This window comes from Dunckerocampus dactyliophorus, chromosome 1 (genome assembly GCF_027744805.1).
Source record: "Dunckerocampus dactyliophorus isolate RoL2022-P2 chromosome 1, RoL_Ddac_1.1, whole genome shotgun sequence".
NCBI lineage: Eukaryota > Metazoa > Chordata > Actinopteri > Syngnathiformes > Syngnathidae > Dunckerocampus > Dunckerocampus dactyliophorus.
In genome coordinates, this window is record NC_072819.1 from 50,131,130 (window position 1) to 50,148,603 (window position 17,474).

Sequence of the window (17,474 nt, forward strand, 5' to 3'; positions counted from 1 at the left end):
GAAAATGACATGTTTTTCCTAATAACATTATGACCTTATTCTCATAAATGTATGACTTTTTTCCCCTTATGACGAGGCCTGTCACAACAAATTCTGCTGGATAATCAATTTTAGAATTGATTTTTTTCATTAGTCATGAGAGGTGTACTTCACATTTGAACCACTAGATGGTACTCAAGTATAGTGTACGGGGCACCTGTGTGAGACATTAGCTTGAAGTTGCCTGTATGTATGTTTTTGCAATGCAGCCAGCAACACGCACCATTTTGCAGTGTTTTGTTTATATTTGTAGACCAAACCCCTCAGTAAGCGTTGACTGTCGGGACAAAGGCTCCGCTGCCTGAGGCACCTACACCGGTAGGTTTTTTTCCCCCATTTGAGAAAACTGTCCGTGTCGGAGTTCATGCGCTCTCCGTGTTCACTCTGTTTAAAACCGAAATATTCCCACACTGTGGCTGTCGGTTGTGGCATTTGCCTCAGAAACCATTGCTTCTTCTTTATGTTAGCGTATGCTGTCTCAGCATGCCTTGTGGTGGGAATGTATGGGTGTCATTTCGGCATGGGTGTCAAGCGTAGATGTTTGTTTGTGTGCTCACATGGTGCAGTAGGTAGGTCACATTGTGGGTCACCTGTTGTGTTGTATGGATGGCATTTTTTCTACAAGCTACGGGTTGCGTCTGACTAGTTCCTTTGCGATTCAAGCATGCCACAGTAGCGCTGAAAGTCACGTTGCCAGCTAGTTTTGATGTTAGTTTTTAAAAAACAAAAAACTAAGTAATTTATAAACACCCGGTGGGCCGAATAAAGACGTTTGGCGGGCCTGATGTGGCCCGCGGGCCGCAGTTTGCATATAACATTACAAACTCCGTGTTTTCTCACACTTTGGCTTCTTTCTGAAGCAATTGCCCGGTGGCCGAACACTTTTGTCCCTGCAGTGTGGACTGGAACACGCTATAGTCACTGTGCAGCAGCCAACTTCACCATGCAGCGTTCGCTGGCACACTCGGCTGACCGCATGCCCTTAACTGCGAGAATGGACTGCAACAGGGATGGGGGGTGAATGGGGGGGTGTATTTCAATGATGTCGTTGGACCTGCAGTGAGGCTGTGGGCACAGGGCAATTAAATGTAACCATTTCCAAGAGGTTGAAGGTCATCTTCCAAGTCAAGCAATGTGTCCCTTTCTCGCTCTTCGCTATGTGAGCACACTGCCCATTCCCCCCCCCCCCAGAAGAATAGCAGCAGGCGACCTTGAGGAGCAAAGCTTCTCGTGGGACGACAAGCGACCTTCCCTTGGCAATAGGACGCTCTGCTATTTGCTAGTTCACAAAGTGGGCAGATGGCACGCACTCTGAACCACACCTTACCTAAAACCAGTTGACAATTGTATATACTGTACATAAATATGTATATACTTGACCTGGAAAGCGCAATGCCTCTGCGAGGCTTACTGTGGCAGTGGGCATACTTGGTCAAATACAAAAGGGAGAACAAGCTAGCCTGATGAGCTAGGTGTCCAATTAGCATACATTAGCATGCATCTGCATATATCCAAGATGCTAAACAGTGTTGCACCGGGTAAGCATCTTGACAACAGATGTGTGGACTGTGGTGAGGCTGCGTCCCAGCGTGAACAAGCGCTGCCTAATGACGATTAACAGATACCTTCATTTTCGGTGCGTAAGCTGCAACTTTTTTGTTAACCTTTGAACCCTGCGGCTTCTACTAATGTATGGCTAAAATCTAATCTCGTGACTACAACTAATTGTTTAAATACTGTGCCGCTCGCGAGTCAGTGAGGAAACGGTAACGCTTTCTTTGGCAGGAGCCAATGACGAGCTATCAGTGCACTCACAAGTTCGTCAACCCACTGGAAATCACAGGAGGTCATCTTACTGAGAACACTAAACTCATCACACAGCAACTTAACACTCAGAAGGTATACCTGGCAAATATACAAACATGTACCAATATGAGTTTAAAATGGAAAAAACCCAACTCTTTTAAAGTTTTCCCATAATGCACTGAATCTGAGCAAGGCATTCATTGGGGTGCTGCAATGACATCAGCCTCCGTCTGGCGTCATCTGGTAGCCACAGGTGTTGCAGCACCATCCATCCATTTTCTTTGCTTCTTGTCCAATGAAATTTTAAACTCATATTTGTATATTTATTAGGTGTACCTTTTCGAGTGTTAAGTTGTTGTTAAGTTTGTAAGTGAGTCAGACTGTTATATTGAGTAATGACCTCCAAGCTCATGAGTTTTTTTCACAGCTCATGATTGGCTCCTGTCAAATAAAGAGCTGCATGGTGCTCACGGACTCACGTGCGCCACAATATGCCATTTTACGACGCGGACACACACACACACACACACACACACACACAGTGCCTTACTGCAATCCGGAGCAGGGTAGCCCTTACAGCGGCCCATCGGTCCAGTCGCCTGTCGATGACCAGGATGAATCCCACTCGTGATGCTGCGACGCTGCAATAGAGAGGACCACACTGTTCAAGTGTTCTATAATGTGGATTACAAACATTGAATAATTGTTGAATACATTTCTGCCAGTAATGTGTTTACAATCAGAACCTCATGATGTTGACAGAACCTACAGTCACCATGGCAACCTTGGCTCTGCACTTGTGTGTAACGATCTCGCCATCCGTTCCATGCGGAGCGCCATATGCAGCAACCTCATCAAGATAATGTACGAGGCAGTGTGTGTGTCTGTGTGTGTGTGTGTGTGTAGTAAAAGCAGCCATTCCAATCAAGGTCTGGTAGAACATACCGACGCGCATCCTGACATCTAACAAAATAAAGCGTAACGCAATATTTGGACACGAAATGTGGATAGCAGTGTGTTTTTCCACAAACAGACACAAACACTCGCAAAACGCTACCTAGCGAATGCAGCAGCACCCAATCCTCAATGCGTCCATTCTAGGATAAATATTCAAGCCAGCGCACGGAGCTCGATCATCCCTGCAACTCCAGACTTAAAGAGAGCATATTTATCCTCAATATTTCGATGCTGTCATCCATTCCCATTCCGTTATACCATTCTGGCTGATTCCTGCAGCACTCATCATCTGTGTTGCTGCCCGCAGATGGAGAGAGGTGACCGTTCTCATCCTTAAAGAGCCCCCCCCCCCACAGACAACTCCTCCTCCTCCACCACCGCCCGCTTCACCTCCTCAGCCAATCGGAGGCGAGCCCTGCATCTTACTGTTCTCCCACAGCCAATGGGAGCTCGGGAGTGCAGCTCGACTGGCAGTTGGGTGCATCGAGCTGGTGGGAGCGGAGGGGGGGATTCAGAGAGGGCTGCAGGATGTGGAAAGATGTAGCCGCGAGGAAAAAAACAAAAAAACAAAAAAAAGGGAACGCTGAAAGGCGGCCATGACGGACATAAACAGATTTATGTATAAACGCCTGCGGTGTTCCATGTTTCTTAACATGATTACATTTTAGTGAAATATCTAAAAAAAAAAATCAAATACAATTTTCTCTAACATAAAAGATCCTCATCCTCCCTTCCTACGATTTCTCCAAGGTGTATTTTTATGCCTTCAGTGACTTCATGCCTTACATCCCCGGCACTGTGGCTCTGTGCTGCCATCTGTTGTTGCCAAACGGCACGGTGCCTGCGGCTCAACTGACCTGGGGACACCACTGAGGTAGCCAAGGACGTTCTGGAGCTCGTCTTCCTCCAGCTCGCTGAAAGATGGGAATTCTGGGAAGATGATGACGGGGCTGCCGTCGGCCCCGCGGCCCCCTGCGGGCAGAGAGGTGAGCGGTGAAATCACCGGTGGTTGTCAGGTGCAGTCGTCCCTCGCCGCTTTGTGCTTGGAATGTCGTGGCTTCGCGCAATCACGGGTTTCCAAAAACGCATGAATAAATCATTGGTGTTTTGTGGTTGAACGTGGCCTATTAAAAATGGTTAAATGAAGTAAAACAACAAATAAATGTAATCCAGAAGACACATTCAAAGACATTGTGATGATATGTAGTATTCTACAATGTTCACTAGGTGTCAGTAATGTTACATTGAGGAGAGGAGAGCCTCTGCAGGACGCACTGCTCTCCCAATGCTACCGCATGAGTCTATATTACTTCATATTTACGTCTAACATGTCCTATTTTCTCTTGTTGCGTCTACTATATGGGCTAATACGAGTGTAAAGGTGACTATAGAGGTGCTATTTCACGTCTAGAGGGCTCTAATAATGTTAAAAAACATATTCAGAAGGTCGCAAAAAGGATTTCCAAGCTCTAACTACAACAATATTCCATTTTTAAATAAGAAACCCTACTTCACGGAAATTCACTTGTCACGGTCAGGTCTGGAACCAATTAACCGTGATGAACGAGGGACTGGTATATTTCTGTCATGCTCCCCTGAGGAAAAAGAAATGTTTTCACACCCTATTGGCCCATTGGCCACTTGTTGTCAGCTTTACCAGCTCATTACTTTTCAAAAAAGGAACATTTGTCCCTCGTTCATCGCGGTTAATTGGTTCCAGACCCGACCGCGATAAGTGACTGTCCGCAAAGTAGGATTCAATTTTAATAAATGGAATATTTTTGTGGTTAGAGCATAGAAAAAGTGTTTGACTTTCTAAATATGTTTTACCATTATTAGAGCCCTGTAGACACAAAACAGCACCCCTATAGTCACCTTTACACTCCTATTACCCAATATAGTAGACATAAGAGAAAATAAGACATAGTAGACAAAAATATGACATAATATAGACTTATACGTTAGCATGGGAGAGTTCCATGTTGTTTTTACAGTACTATTTTCTTTGTTTTCACCACATTGCTAATGCGCAGGCTACGGGATCATTGCAGGGACACATGAGACGGCCACGACTTTAAGCACAGCATGCTAGTTAGCCTCCAATTTATTTATTCTAAACTTAAGAAAGGGTTTCAAACAGTGGAGAAGAAGGACAAAGTAAGAAGCCAACAATCTACCACTTCCACACAGAATGAGAGGATAACTTTTTTTCATGTTCTATCATGTTTTGTGTCATTACTGATGCCTCGTGACCAGAATACAACATATGACTTTTTCAATATTTTTTGACTAATAATAGGCCATAGTCAACCACAAAACAGTGCTTTATTCATTAATGAGTCAGTGAATCACTTTTTCACACAGGGCCATGTAGCTTTGGATTTTTTTTCTCCTTTAATAATAAAAATGTTCATTTAAAAACTGTATTTTGTGTTGAGCTGTGTTGTCATTGACTAATATTTAATTTTTTTTGATGATCTGAAACATTTAAGTGTGACAAAAATGCAAAAAAATAAATCAGGAAGGGGGCAAACACTTTTTCACACCACTGTAAATGGGATCCTATATAAACTAGCATGGAGCTAGCGCATGCTTTCTTTCTACAGCATACAGGCATTCCCCACTATTTGAGAAGCTGATCATTTAGCAGCTGCACACTAGAGTAAAATGTTTGGGGTAAAACAACAGACCAAAGCGTGTGACCGAAGCGCACACAAAATGAAAAGGGGGCGTATACGAGCACACACGAGAGGATTCTTCTTTCACTGGTGGCTCAAATTGCAAAGCAGATCGTCAACGGCGGTGAATTATTCACACGCCGTCACCAGGCAGCCATTATCGTCACGGCAACCCATCCCAAGCGCGTGTGGTTCTGGTGCGAGTCTGAATGTAAGTTTTTCGTAGTCCTTCATAAGTACGGTATTTCTCTGTGGGCGTGTGCGTCTCTGGCAATACTTCCTGCATGTGACTTCACGCGCATGAATCAAAGCAGTGTCATCTTTATACAATCACAGTATCCAACAATCAAGATACAACAGGAGTGTAAATGACAGCAAACCAACCTGGCAGGGTGGCAAACTGCTTCTGGAGCTCAGAGCCAATTTGTGCCGCACACAGAGGAACATCTTGTGTCTGCAGGATTTCATCTAGAAAGAGAAACATACTTAATTCCCTGTTTGCTGTTCTGCAAGCGGGAGTCAAAACAGATAAGGTAGTAACAACAAATTTATGTGTAGGGTGGAAAAAGTAGCCACGTGTTAGAGAAATGCCAGATGAGGGGTGTCCAAACTTTTTCCACCGAGTGTCACATACTGAAAAATGAAAGGATCCAAGGGTCGCAAGTTATATACACGTCAAGAAAAAACTGCCTCTCAGCTTTGTGACAGAGGTGGAAATGTGTTTTATTAGTATGAACTTTGCTCTTTTTCCACCCATTTCTGCTGTTATTTTTTAGTACAGTTTCCAATGACATTGATGACTTCATTGCCTTAATATTAGAACTTTTTCACCAAACTAATTTTCCAAAAATTACAACTTTATTTTTGGTTTTGTTTGTTTCTCATAGTATTACACGATGGACTGTTTGGGCCACATTGGGGGGAAAAAAAAAACATTTTGAGAATAATGTCGTGCATTTACGAGAATAAAGTCGTACTTTTTTTCTCGTAAATGTACGACTTTTTTGGGGGAAATTTAGGACTATTCTTGTTGAGAAAAAAAGTTGTCAATTTACAAGAAAAAAGCGTTGTTTTTTTTTTCTTGTCAATGTATTATTTTTTCCCATAAATTTACTACTTTGTGAGAAAAAAGTCATACAGTCTTAAATTTATGACTTTTTCTTGAATAGTCATATTTACAAATATTTACAAATATTCCTAAATATTCGTTGGATTTACAAATAAAGTACGAGAAAAAAACGTCATAAATGTACGAGAATAAAGTCGTAAAAATGTTTTCCCTCATAAATGTACGACTTTTTCTTGGAAATTTACTGCTATTCTTGTAAGTGAAAAAAAGCTGTAAATTTACGAGAATAAAGTCCTAAATGTACGAGAATAAAGTGGTAATTTTTTCCCCCATAAATTTTCAACTTTTTTGTTGTGAGAAGAAAGTCGTAAATTTACGAGACAAAAAGTCGTAAATTTACGACTTTTTTCTCGAATAGTGGCATTTACAAATTACAAATATTCCTAAATATTTGTCGTATTTACAAATAAAGTCGTAAATTTACGACATTTTGTCTCGTACATTTACGACTTTCTTCTCATAAATTGAAGATTTTTTTTCTTTGAAATGTAGAACTATTCTTGTCAGAGAAAAAGTCATAAATTTATGAGAATAAAATCGTAAATGTACGAGAAAAAAACATCAAATGTACGAGAATAAAGTCCCCCCCCCCCTCGTAAATGTATGACTTTTTCTTGGAAATTTATATTCTTGTCAGAGAAAAAAAATTTTTTAATTCTAAATTACTGCAGATTTTTACATGTTTTTTTGTTTGTTTTCCTGCTAAATTACATTTTTAGAATGAGCCACAAGCCAATAAAAACCCCAAATAAACCCAGCCCTGTGTTAGATGGGTCTACATGGCGTGGGTCTGTGAGTGGCTGTGTTTCATACGTGCAAGCGAGCGTGAGCAGGGTTATTGACAGCACGCTCACATAATTGTACAGTAAGTTGGATTAAGTTTGGTGGTTAACATTTCATGTCGGATGCCATTTTGTGCGGTTGCGATGACGCTATGACTGGGAAGGTAATCTGTGTTGGCTGTTTGGTCGTCTGATTGACTTGGGTTATTTCCTGCATGAATTACTAGAGAGGTTTGGCTGCTGGCAACCCTGGCTCTGGTTCTGACCGTGAAGAGAAGCGGAGGGCGTAGAAGCAGCAACTGAAGTCAGTGAAATGCGGTAACAAAGTAAAAAAAAACAAAACAATAACAACCTCTGAAGCAAATTTTAGATGTCGGAGCAGAAAGTTTCGCAGTGAAAGAGCATGCCAGTTGCTGACTTGTCTTTTGGGCATCGGGAGCACTTCCATGTAGCATGGGCCAACCCGAAGAACATAAACAAGCTGTTGTAGGACAAGCAGTGCGATGTTCAACAAAATACAGTATTTTGGTTTTCCTGTGTCACTGTGATGACATGTGAAAGTGACAAGTAGCGAAGTCACAAGCAAATGTGCAAGTGATATCAGTTTCGGTTTTGATTTCGGCTACGTTCACAACTGCTTATGTTGACATCAGTCAGCGAGTCCAAACTGCCCGTTTGGAATTTGCATGAGAGCACCAAACATGCGACATTAAAAAGCGGAAGAAAGTTTTATTCTCTGATGAGGAAAAAATGAAACCTTGATGGTCCTGAAGGCTTCTAAGATGACTGGCACGACAAGGAGATCCCACCTGAGATGTTTTCCCACACGGCACAGTGGAGGGGTTGCCATCATGATCCTTCATTGGAACAATGGAGCTTCAGGTTGTGCAGGGCCGTCAAACGGCAGCTGGCTATGTGGAGATGTCGCAGGGGGCATCTCTCATTACTGAAGGCCCTCGTCTGTGTGGTAATGACTGGACAACGTTGAAGTTCACAATGCCCGCCTGACAAATGACTCTTTTGGACCATCCTGCGTGTTCCCCTGATCTACATCCGATTGAGAACATTTGGGGATGGATGGCAAGGGAAGCCATCTTCACCACCTGGAGCAACATTCCCACTAGCCTCCTGGAGACGATGGCATCAAGCATGACCAAACCCATTTTTGAGGTTATTAACAAGAATGGCGCAGCTACTCATTACAGAGTAATTTTTTGAAAATTGTATTCCTACTTTAGGGGGGGTTCAGGCTTTTTTCCCCAGCTATGGTCTTGCATTTTGAAGCTCTCCTAAAAATCCAGCAGTGCAAAATGTAAATTCATGCAATTTTTCAACTGGTCTTAACATTTTGATCAGGAGTGTTTGAGAATGATGAGGCAGCTCTGTGTCTTTGCATCTGTGCCTTGCTCGTCGGCACCTCAACTCAACCTTTTCAACAACTTTAGGAAGCAAGTTGTGTTACTTGCGTGTTTTCCAGTCCTCTTATTCAGCCTCCAATAGAACGGGAGCAGTAGAAATCAGCCACATCACAACCCAGACACCCTGTATGTTCCACATACGCACCAAGGAAGCGACTGATGCGCTGTGTAATCGCATGCGCATCTGTGAACAAAAACCGAGAACCTCGCATGCGGTTCCTGGTGTGTCGGCATGTGGACAAAGGTGGGCAGAGTCGGGTGCAAGCGCAGCTTTACATGCAGTCTGCTGACACTGGCGGAGAAACGCATTCATTAGCATGACAGCACAAACCAGGGGCAGCTCAGCCATGTCCCTCCCTTAAGCAGTTTGTGGTTCTGTGCTTCCTTGCTCAGTGGCACACTGACAATGTTTGGGAGGGAAACTGGAATATCTCCAGCAGCCAGTTCTAATCTCCATAATTGGTGTGAGGTAGAGCTTCTGCGTTTTTGTTCCTTCAGGGGTACAATGGCTCGTTAGTAAGGTGGTACCGTAGAAGGTACTGCTTTATTACCTTTGATCTAGGACTTTTACTACTTGGGATACCTTGGAAAAGGTACAAACAACTTCCTTGGAACTCTGCAATCAACTCATAGGGTTATGCTAGTGTACCTTGAAGAACACAGACTCCTGTGGTGCACCTATTTCTGACCGTGTCTTGCAAGTCAAACCGACAACCTCCCGGTCCCCAGGCCAAATCCTTAAACGCTGAGCTGTCCCCAGTTCTTTTTTGGTAGCAAATTATAGACGTGCTAAAGCCACCAACGAGCACGAGAAGGAAAGGTAGGAAAACGTATGGAAGTTAGAATATGGCAAGATGGAGACGTGGCACAGCCGCAGGTCCACTTGGCAGACTTCAAACAAACCACAAGCATTCCAGCAAAGCCGAGCAGCCTCTAATTTGACCGCTATAATTAGCCATTACTACAGCAGAGGGGGTGAGAAGCTGGGAAAGACGGACTTTGCAGCAAATACTGTTTAGTACCACGGCTACTAACGTACTTTGTGTGTGTCGTCTACACGCTGGCTCACTGGAGCTGCTCTTTAATGCGTCTGGCACAAGACTCAGACTGGCTAAAGTAACCTTCTCCACTAGTATGTCGTACGTTGGTAAACCCCGTTGGTACGTTGGTAAACCCCACTCCCCGACGCCTTCAAGAGCCCCGCTGGATTACGAGTTGACAGCTTGAGCTTTTAGCCCGTCGGCTAGCGCTGCTTAACTCTCATTTAGAGGGGATCGGTGGACCCGATCCCAAACATGGATTTACAGCGGATCAGCAGCCTACCCTGATCCTGAAGATGGGATTGGGACATCCCTAATTTTCATGTTGCACTGCTGGATCTTGGGAGGTTCTAAGTAGAGCTTCAAAATGCAAAAAGAAGAAATGCAATTTATTGCAAACAAGCATTAAAATGAAATAGTCATCGTCTGTTCGAAAGTTTAAAAACCTCATTAAAATTCAAATGAAGGTTTGAACTTTTTTGAATGTTTAAAAAAAAGAGAGAAATGTGAGAAAATATTATTGCCTGTCTGAGAAAAGTGTATAAAGTGGATGGTGAGGGCTTTTACAGTCTTAAAACATGTAGAATCTTTGAAGTTGGATGCTTCGAAAAAATGTCACTTATTGCAGGCCACTTTGGGAACCTGTCCCCCGCGATAAACGAAGAAACACCGAACACCACAGATACAACGTCCAGTGCACAGAAGGACATCAGACATGCAGGCGTCTTGCTTTCTTCACTGCTACTGAACTCTAACTGCCAGCTTTGTATCCCCTCCAATGAAAGAAATCAAACTGCGAATGAACCCACTTTGTGTGCGCGCACACACACACACACACACACACACACACACACACATATTCACAGTGGAAGTGGGGCACACACAAATAGTGATTATGGGGGGCCGAGAAAAGAATGTCCCTCCGCCTTATTCACACCCTTCCCCCTACCCGCAGATCTCTTCCCCATTTCATTCATGCTTTTTCCACAGACAAACACACACACCCCAACATGCATGCCAACACATGAATTTCAATATCAATTTGACCGTTTTTCTCCGTCCCTGACAGCATTTCATTCAATATGTCAACAATAACACACACGGCCGTCCGTTTGGGCGACAGGGCGGAAAAACAGCTGAGAAAGTCACACCAAGGAGGAGGAAGGGGATGAAAACCAAGAGCACGAAGGTGCTTGCGTCTCCGTGGGGTGAAGCGGGACAGGATTTCTTTCCACGTGCTGGCCCGCTGATTGCCGGCTTTCCCTTATGAGGCTCAGCAAGGTCAAAAATTCCCCTCAAAAAATTGACGGGCTTCTGACCTCACCCGGCAAATTCGAGTTTTTGGCATCCTTTCTTCCCTGAGGATAATCACTTGTGTTGTAGCGAATGCTGGAGCTGTAAGCCCAATATCATTTGTTGTGTCTAGTCATGAAGGCCCAGCTAATATTTTCAATTACAGCGTCAAACCACACACACAACCAGTCCTTGTGTTCTGCTGTCATTTTATTTCTGCTAAACACACACGCAACGCCAGTTCAAACATAGCAGCCAGCTGTTAATGGCTGCAAGTGCTAGCAGCTCTGGTCAAAGTCCTGGGAAGTTAGCGTACACGGGCCACAGCGCACACACACACACACACACTCACACACACACACACACACAACACAATACATACAACATGCATTTAAAAACAGAGTTGTGCATGCACGCACACACAGCAGGGGTCCACTCAAATACCAAGAGAGAAAATGGACAGTTGCACGTGTATGCATGTAGAGCTGCAAAGATTTGCCTTCCACTCTGCAGCTGTGTGTGTGTGTGTGTGTGTGTGTGTGTGTGTGTGTGTGTTGACTCCTGTAAGGGAAGCCAAGCTCTATTATCTGGCATTACGGTGAGGCTTTACCAAAAGTCCATCTGTCACTCACACACACACACACACACACACACACACACACACACACACACACACACACACACATCATGCTCAACAACAACTGGGTCACACACGATGACAGTGGTCTGGAATGTGTGTGTATGTGTGTATTCTGTTTTTTTGTGGTTCAGTGGTATAATTTGTTTGTTGCGCTGGTCTGAGGTGTCAAACCATTAAAGCAGGAAAAAAAACAGGCTTAACAGCTAACTAGCCCATTGTACCCTCGTGGCCTTTCATGCAAGTGCAAGGTATGCATTTATGCATTTTAGTGTTACCCTTCTTTGGTTTCAAAATAAGTAGCGCCAGCCAAAGTAAGTGCAAAAAAAAAAAAGCAGCCTCTCTTGAGCAGACCCTGCTCTTAGCTAGCAGGTATCATATTTTGAAAGCCAACATGCATAATGAAAAGGACAGAAAGCAACATTAGACAGCAACTGAGACTGGGCCAGTACTCCCCCTGGACGTTGCATGTATACAAAGTCATTCTATACGCACTCAAACAAAACCCCAATCACCATTTTCAGTTAAGGTTGAAAATTGTGCCTCTGTGCCTCAGCAGTTTGATGAAGAAGGTTGACAAACACCACGGAATTCAAGGAATGGTGGCGGTGTCCGAGTGGATCTCGTCCTTGTCAACAATCGCGTCTTTAAATGAAGGCAAAACTGACATATATGCCTTTCATTCCTCATTTCTATGTTTTTAAATGTATTTTGAAGTGTTTTCTGCATCTAAAACTATAAAAACGTTTTCTGGAATGGAGTCACTGGATTTGTACTGTCTTGCAGGTGCATTTGACACCGTGCAGCGACACTATGATTCTGGCCGGCACGCTGCCTCTCCATATGCTAAAGTTGAGAGGGTCACAATGAAAAGGTCAGCGATCGCCTGTGGGAAGGCGAGCCGCTACCCCTAAAAGTTCAGCACCTGGGGGTGAATGTCAGATCTGTGCACCAGCAAGACTAATGTGGTCTTTTAAGTCTCTGTTGTAGTTCTGCTACACCTGTGCGCCGCCTTTGACACAGTTGACCATGTGATCTTATTACAGAGGTTAGAAAACTGGGTGGGAATCTCTGGTACTGCTCTAAACTGGTCCAAGTCCTATCTGAAGGACAGGAAGTACAGTAGACGCCCCTATAACGTAAATAATCCGTTCAGAGAACGTAATGTGATAGGGTTTTTACATTATATGAAGCGTAAAATACATGTAAATAACCTAATCCGTTCCAAGATCTTCCCAAACTCACCCCTTTGGCACTTCAAAATATTCAAAGCCCACCAAATATGGTGGGAAAATATAAGAAAACATTAGCATAAACATAGTAGAGTAACATTCCAAAATAAAATAAGGTAATAAATAAGATTACCGTAAATGAATAAACCTGAAAAACAAAAACAATTCTACCGTTCATGAGTGTCTTGATCAGGAGCGCAAGTGGAGGCAGGAAGGAGGAGGAGGACTAGCCTGAGTCGAAACGCGACTCAAAGAGTCTAAGAGTCAGCTGGTCTCACAGATAAACGCACACGCACTACACGATAATGCTGTGTGCAAAATATTAATTTGTAACTTAACTTAATTCTTTAACTTAGTTTAAGGGCGACTACGAAGAGGAAAGGAAGTTGAAGGGACAATCAGCCAGAAGATGTGCGCCAATCCTCCACTTTGTGTCCATCAGCACGTTTGACTCAACAGAGTGAATTTATTGATTGTGTTCTCTCGGTACGTGGATGCAGGGGCTGTTTTCAGCGCAGAAGCCCCTTGAGGACCAAATAAAACGTGCGTTACATTGAGATGATTAAAAGTTGACATGCACACAGCTCACATGCCAGATTGCATTACGAAAGCCCGGCAGCTTCTAAGCTTGACTTGGCAAGTCGCAAAGCGTGCAAGGGTTTTGATACCTTCACAGCCGTTGTGCGCGTGCGCGCGGCGGGACACCTGCCTGCAGGGAAAACACACGCACATGCACGTGCACACACACACACAATAAAGTGGAGGAGGAGTTTACATTCAGTCTCTAAAAAGGGGTTTTCCACCATGTTACTTCCAGAAGACAACAGTGAGCATTAATGGGACACACACACACACACACACACACACACACACACACACACACACACACACACACACACACCCTTCATATGCGCTGTTGACCTCAGGACACAATGCATGGTTTGCATTATGTAACGCTGATGGACGCTGATGCTTTCAACACAAGAAGCGTCTTGGGGCAAACCCCCCCCCGCCCCCCCCATCAAATCAATGACTGTGACAACGTGAGGCCGTGCGCCGTCATTCGGCTTATTCGGAACATTCACACGCCGTTCCGCACCCCCCCGTGTGACACATTTTCCGCGGCGATCAGCTGATTCAAGAAGATGACTTCCAATGGAACAACATGACCTCTTCTTGCGGATTGAACCCATTTCTCAAGAAACATTCTGACCACGCCAAGGAGACATGGGCACTGTTGCCAGCACGTAGAAGACCAAGCCAACACCAAAAGTAGTGGGTTCCCTCCTCAGCCCATGCCATGCACCTTTACATACGCTAACCTCCGCCATTGAAACTGAATGGCATTCAGAAGAGCACAGACCTCCGCCAGGCGCCGTAGCTCCCCCCATTAATAATTTATTTTATGGACATATTTAGATGCCTTGGCCATGAAAACAAACCATTAGAATTGGATTCATCACGATGTCAATATTAGTTCGGCAGTTATTCACAGAAATGTCATTTTCCGTAATGGCGTCGTTATTCGGGATCCCGCTCTACAGCTTTTGAAGATACACCAAATCCAGATTCCAGCGTCTTGGCTAAATACGATGGTGTTGGTTGCATGCTTATAGCGTCACTTCTTGTCTTCCTAGGATGAAAAGCCCAGAAGGTCCAAAAGGTCCACTATTTCTTTTTAATGTCTGGAATGAGACTGGATCAGTCTTTGATATTTTGTAGGAAACTTGTCCTGTGTTTTGTTTCCAAGTGCTCTGACCATCTTTTATTGAGTTCTATGCACAAATGCCGAAAATGGTCCCATCTTGCAACGTTAAAGAATACTTTAAAACAATTGCTGGCTCCAGACGGCGATCCGGACCCCCACCACCCAAAACGTAATCACTTCTTCCATATCCCATTTCCGACAATCCCTGAAAGGTTCACCCAAATCCATTCAGGACTTTTCAAGTTACTTTGAACACAAACAAACAATCAAACAAATAAACACTGGCAAAAACATAACCCGCTGGGCGGAGCTAATTAGATCAGCAAATGAAATTGCGCACTTTCGGAGTTATTCATTCGCATCCTGCTCGCGCAATTTTGTGAAAATACTAAATGACTTCATTATCCAGACGCTTTGATGTTGGAACGATCTGAATCGGTTGAGAAATGCGGACATAGCTACAACTCTTTAGATCAAAGGCATTTTGTATTCCCAACAATGGGAATGTCAGGAAGTGGGAATTCTTGGTATGTGGAAAATGGCATGTATGTCCTTAATTAGTCGAATGCTTTGACTTTGGAGCGGTCCGAATCGTGGAGAAACGTGGAAGTCGCTAGAACTCTTTAGATCAAAGGCATTTCGCGTTCCGGAAGAAAAACTGTTGGAATGTTCGTGCCGTGGCTAACGGCATGAACGTCCTGCCTTGAGTTGATGTCGGAATGAGGTGAATCGCTTGACAAATGTGGATGTAATAGTAGGTAATAGCGGCATCAGTGTCCCATTTCCGCAAACTCCTGAAAGTTTCATCCAAATCCATTCCGAACTTTTCAAGTTATTTTGAACATAAACGCCGGCAAAAACGTAACTGCCGCTCTGCGCTTGTGCTTGGCAAAGGTAACGAACACATTGTTAATACAAACAATACAAATAATGACACAAAATAAATAGAAACATACATTCTAATAATCAAATATTAAACACAAACATATTAAACACAAATCATGACGTCCAACACTTGCGAAGTCGCTCTACCTGTCAACACCTTCAGTTGCAGCCACAGCCTGGTGATATCAAAGCACAGCTGAGATACTCGGTTCACAGCCATCATCGCTGGTTGCTGTGTGACCCCCCCCTCAGACGCGTGCAAACACTCGCACCCGGCCGCATGCCGTCAGAGAACGTCCCAATGGAAGTGTAGGCGCTGGCGACCCATTCCTGCACAGCTGAGCACCCGAGCCGCTCACTGAGCTGTCACTGCACAGTGGCGCTGCACGCACACGCACACTCACACACACTTCCAAACAAAGTATCCCACGGGCAGGCGGAGCCACAAAAGGTCCGCCCCCAGTTTCACATTTCACAGTGTTTTTACACAAAGAGCATCACTAATGGGCTGCACACAAACTGTGAACATCTTTATTTTGATATCTGCTTTTGTCACACACACACACACACACACACACACACACACACACACACACACACACACACACACACAAAGCCACCCTGAGGATATCACTTCACTAAAACAAAACCTATTCTGCTGGTTTCCATGATGCAACTGATTGACTTCCTTGTGCAGGAAGAAAAGCCACAAGGTGTGGTTGCCGTTATGCTAGCCGTGTGAAACAGGTAGCGCTTCCTTCCTAGCGGAACAGCAGCTAGAGCTCCCGCCCAACACGAAACCAATATATGAAACATATTTATTCAGTGGGGGGGTGGGGATTAGGTTGAGTCCGTACACAAGCTTAATGTTGTCTGCGACATGCACTCTATTGTCACCTTGACACTCGTATTACCCGACATAGCAGACATAATAAGAGAAAACTAGAGAAGCACTCGGAGAGCGCAGACCTCCGCCAAGCACCATAGTTTCCCCATATTGTGATTTACACCACAAATATTAATCCTACATTTATTTTATCTACATATTTACAGTACATTCCTGAACAATGAAAACATACCATGGAAGGGTTTGAATGACTTTAAAATGCTAACATTAGCATGCTAATACCTAGCATAAAAGTGTCTAGCTAAAAAAAATGGCTAAAAATGCTACAATGCTAATGTTAGCATGCTAGCAATGCTAACATGCCAGTGTTAGCATGCTAACACATAGCATGATAGTGCTCAGTGTTCATATAAATGAAAATGGATAAAAATGCTATTATTTTAATATTAGCATGCTAGCAACATGCTAGCACCTAGCATAATGGTGTTTTTATGTGTCTACCCATGAAAATAGCAAAAAAAATAATACAAGTATGCTAATGTTAGCATGCTAACACCTAGCATGACAGCGCAATATATCAGGAAGGCCAACTGTCCCGAACAAGTGCTCTGGCCATTTTTTTTGTGGAGTTATATGCACAAATGCCAAAAATAGTCCCATCTGAAAATGTTAAATAGGCCTTTAAAAAAATTCCTGGATCCCCAAAATGTAATCAAATGTAACCACTGTTATGTTAGCATGTTAACATTAGCATAGTAGAATTTTTTTGCCATTTTCATAGGTACACACTTATATAAAGACTTGCACTGTCATGCAAGGTGTTAGCATGCTAACATTAGCGTGTTAGCACTGCTAGCATGCTAACATTAGCAGTCTAAATATGTAGATAAAATAAATATAGGACTAATAGTTACGGTGGAAATCACAATATCACAATATACAGCGCTCGGCCGAGGTCTGCGTTATCCAAGTGCTTTTCTAGTCGTATTTGAGTTCATTTAGCTATTTTTATGCTTGAAAATA

The 17,474-nt window shown here is 43.6% G+C and overlaps 1 protein-coding gene across 12 annotated transcripts in view; it reads right to left on the reverse strand.

The window, feature by feature from the left end:
• The window catches only part of mcf2la (mcf.2 cell line derived transforming sequence-like a), a 50,537-nt gene that overhangs the window by 23,469 nt on the left and 9,594 nt on the right, over positions 1 to 17,474 (reverse strand). For 9 of the 12 annotated variants that reach the window (XM_054770312.1, XM_054770278.1, XM_054770304.1 and 6 more), the window contains 3 exons: positions 5,865 to 5,948; positions 3,660 to 3,774; positions 2,396 to 2,486 (listed from right to left, as the gene is read on the reverse strand). In XM_054770312.1, coding sequence (XP_054626287.1) covers positions 2,396 to 2,486; positions 3,660 to 3,774; positions 5,865 to 5,948 — 290 coding nt within the window. Of the gene's footprint in view, positions 1 to 2,395; positions 2,487 to 2,902; positions 3,141 to 3,659; positions 3,775 to 5,864; positions 5,949 to 13,182; positions 13,205 to 15,751; positions 15,976 to 17,474 lie in introns of those variants that run through there. The other 3 variants (XM_054770295.1, XM_054770330.1, XM_054770355.1) reach the window with 3 other exon arrangements.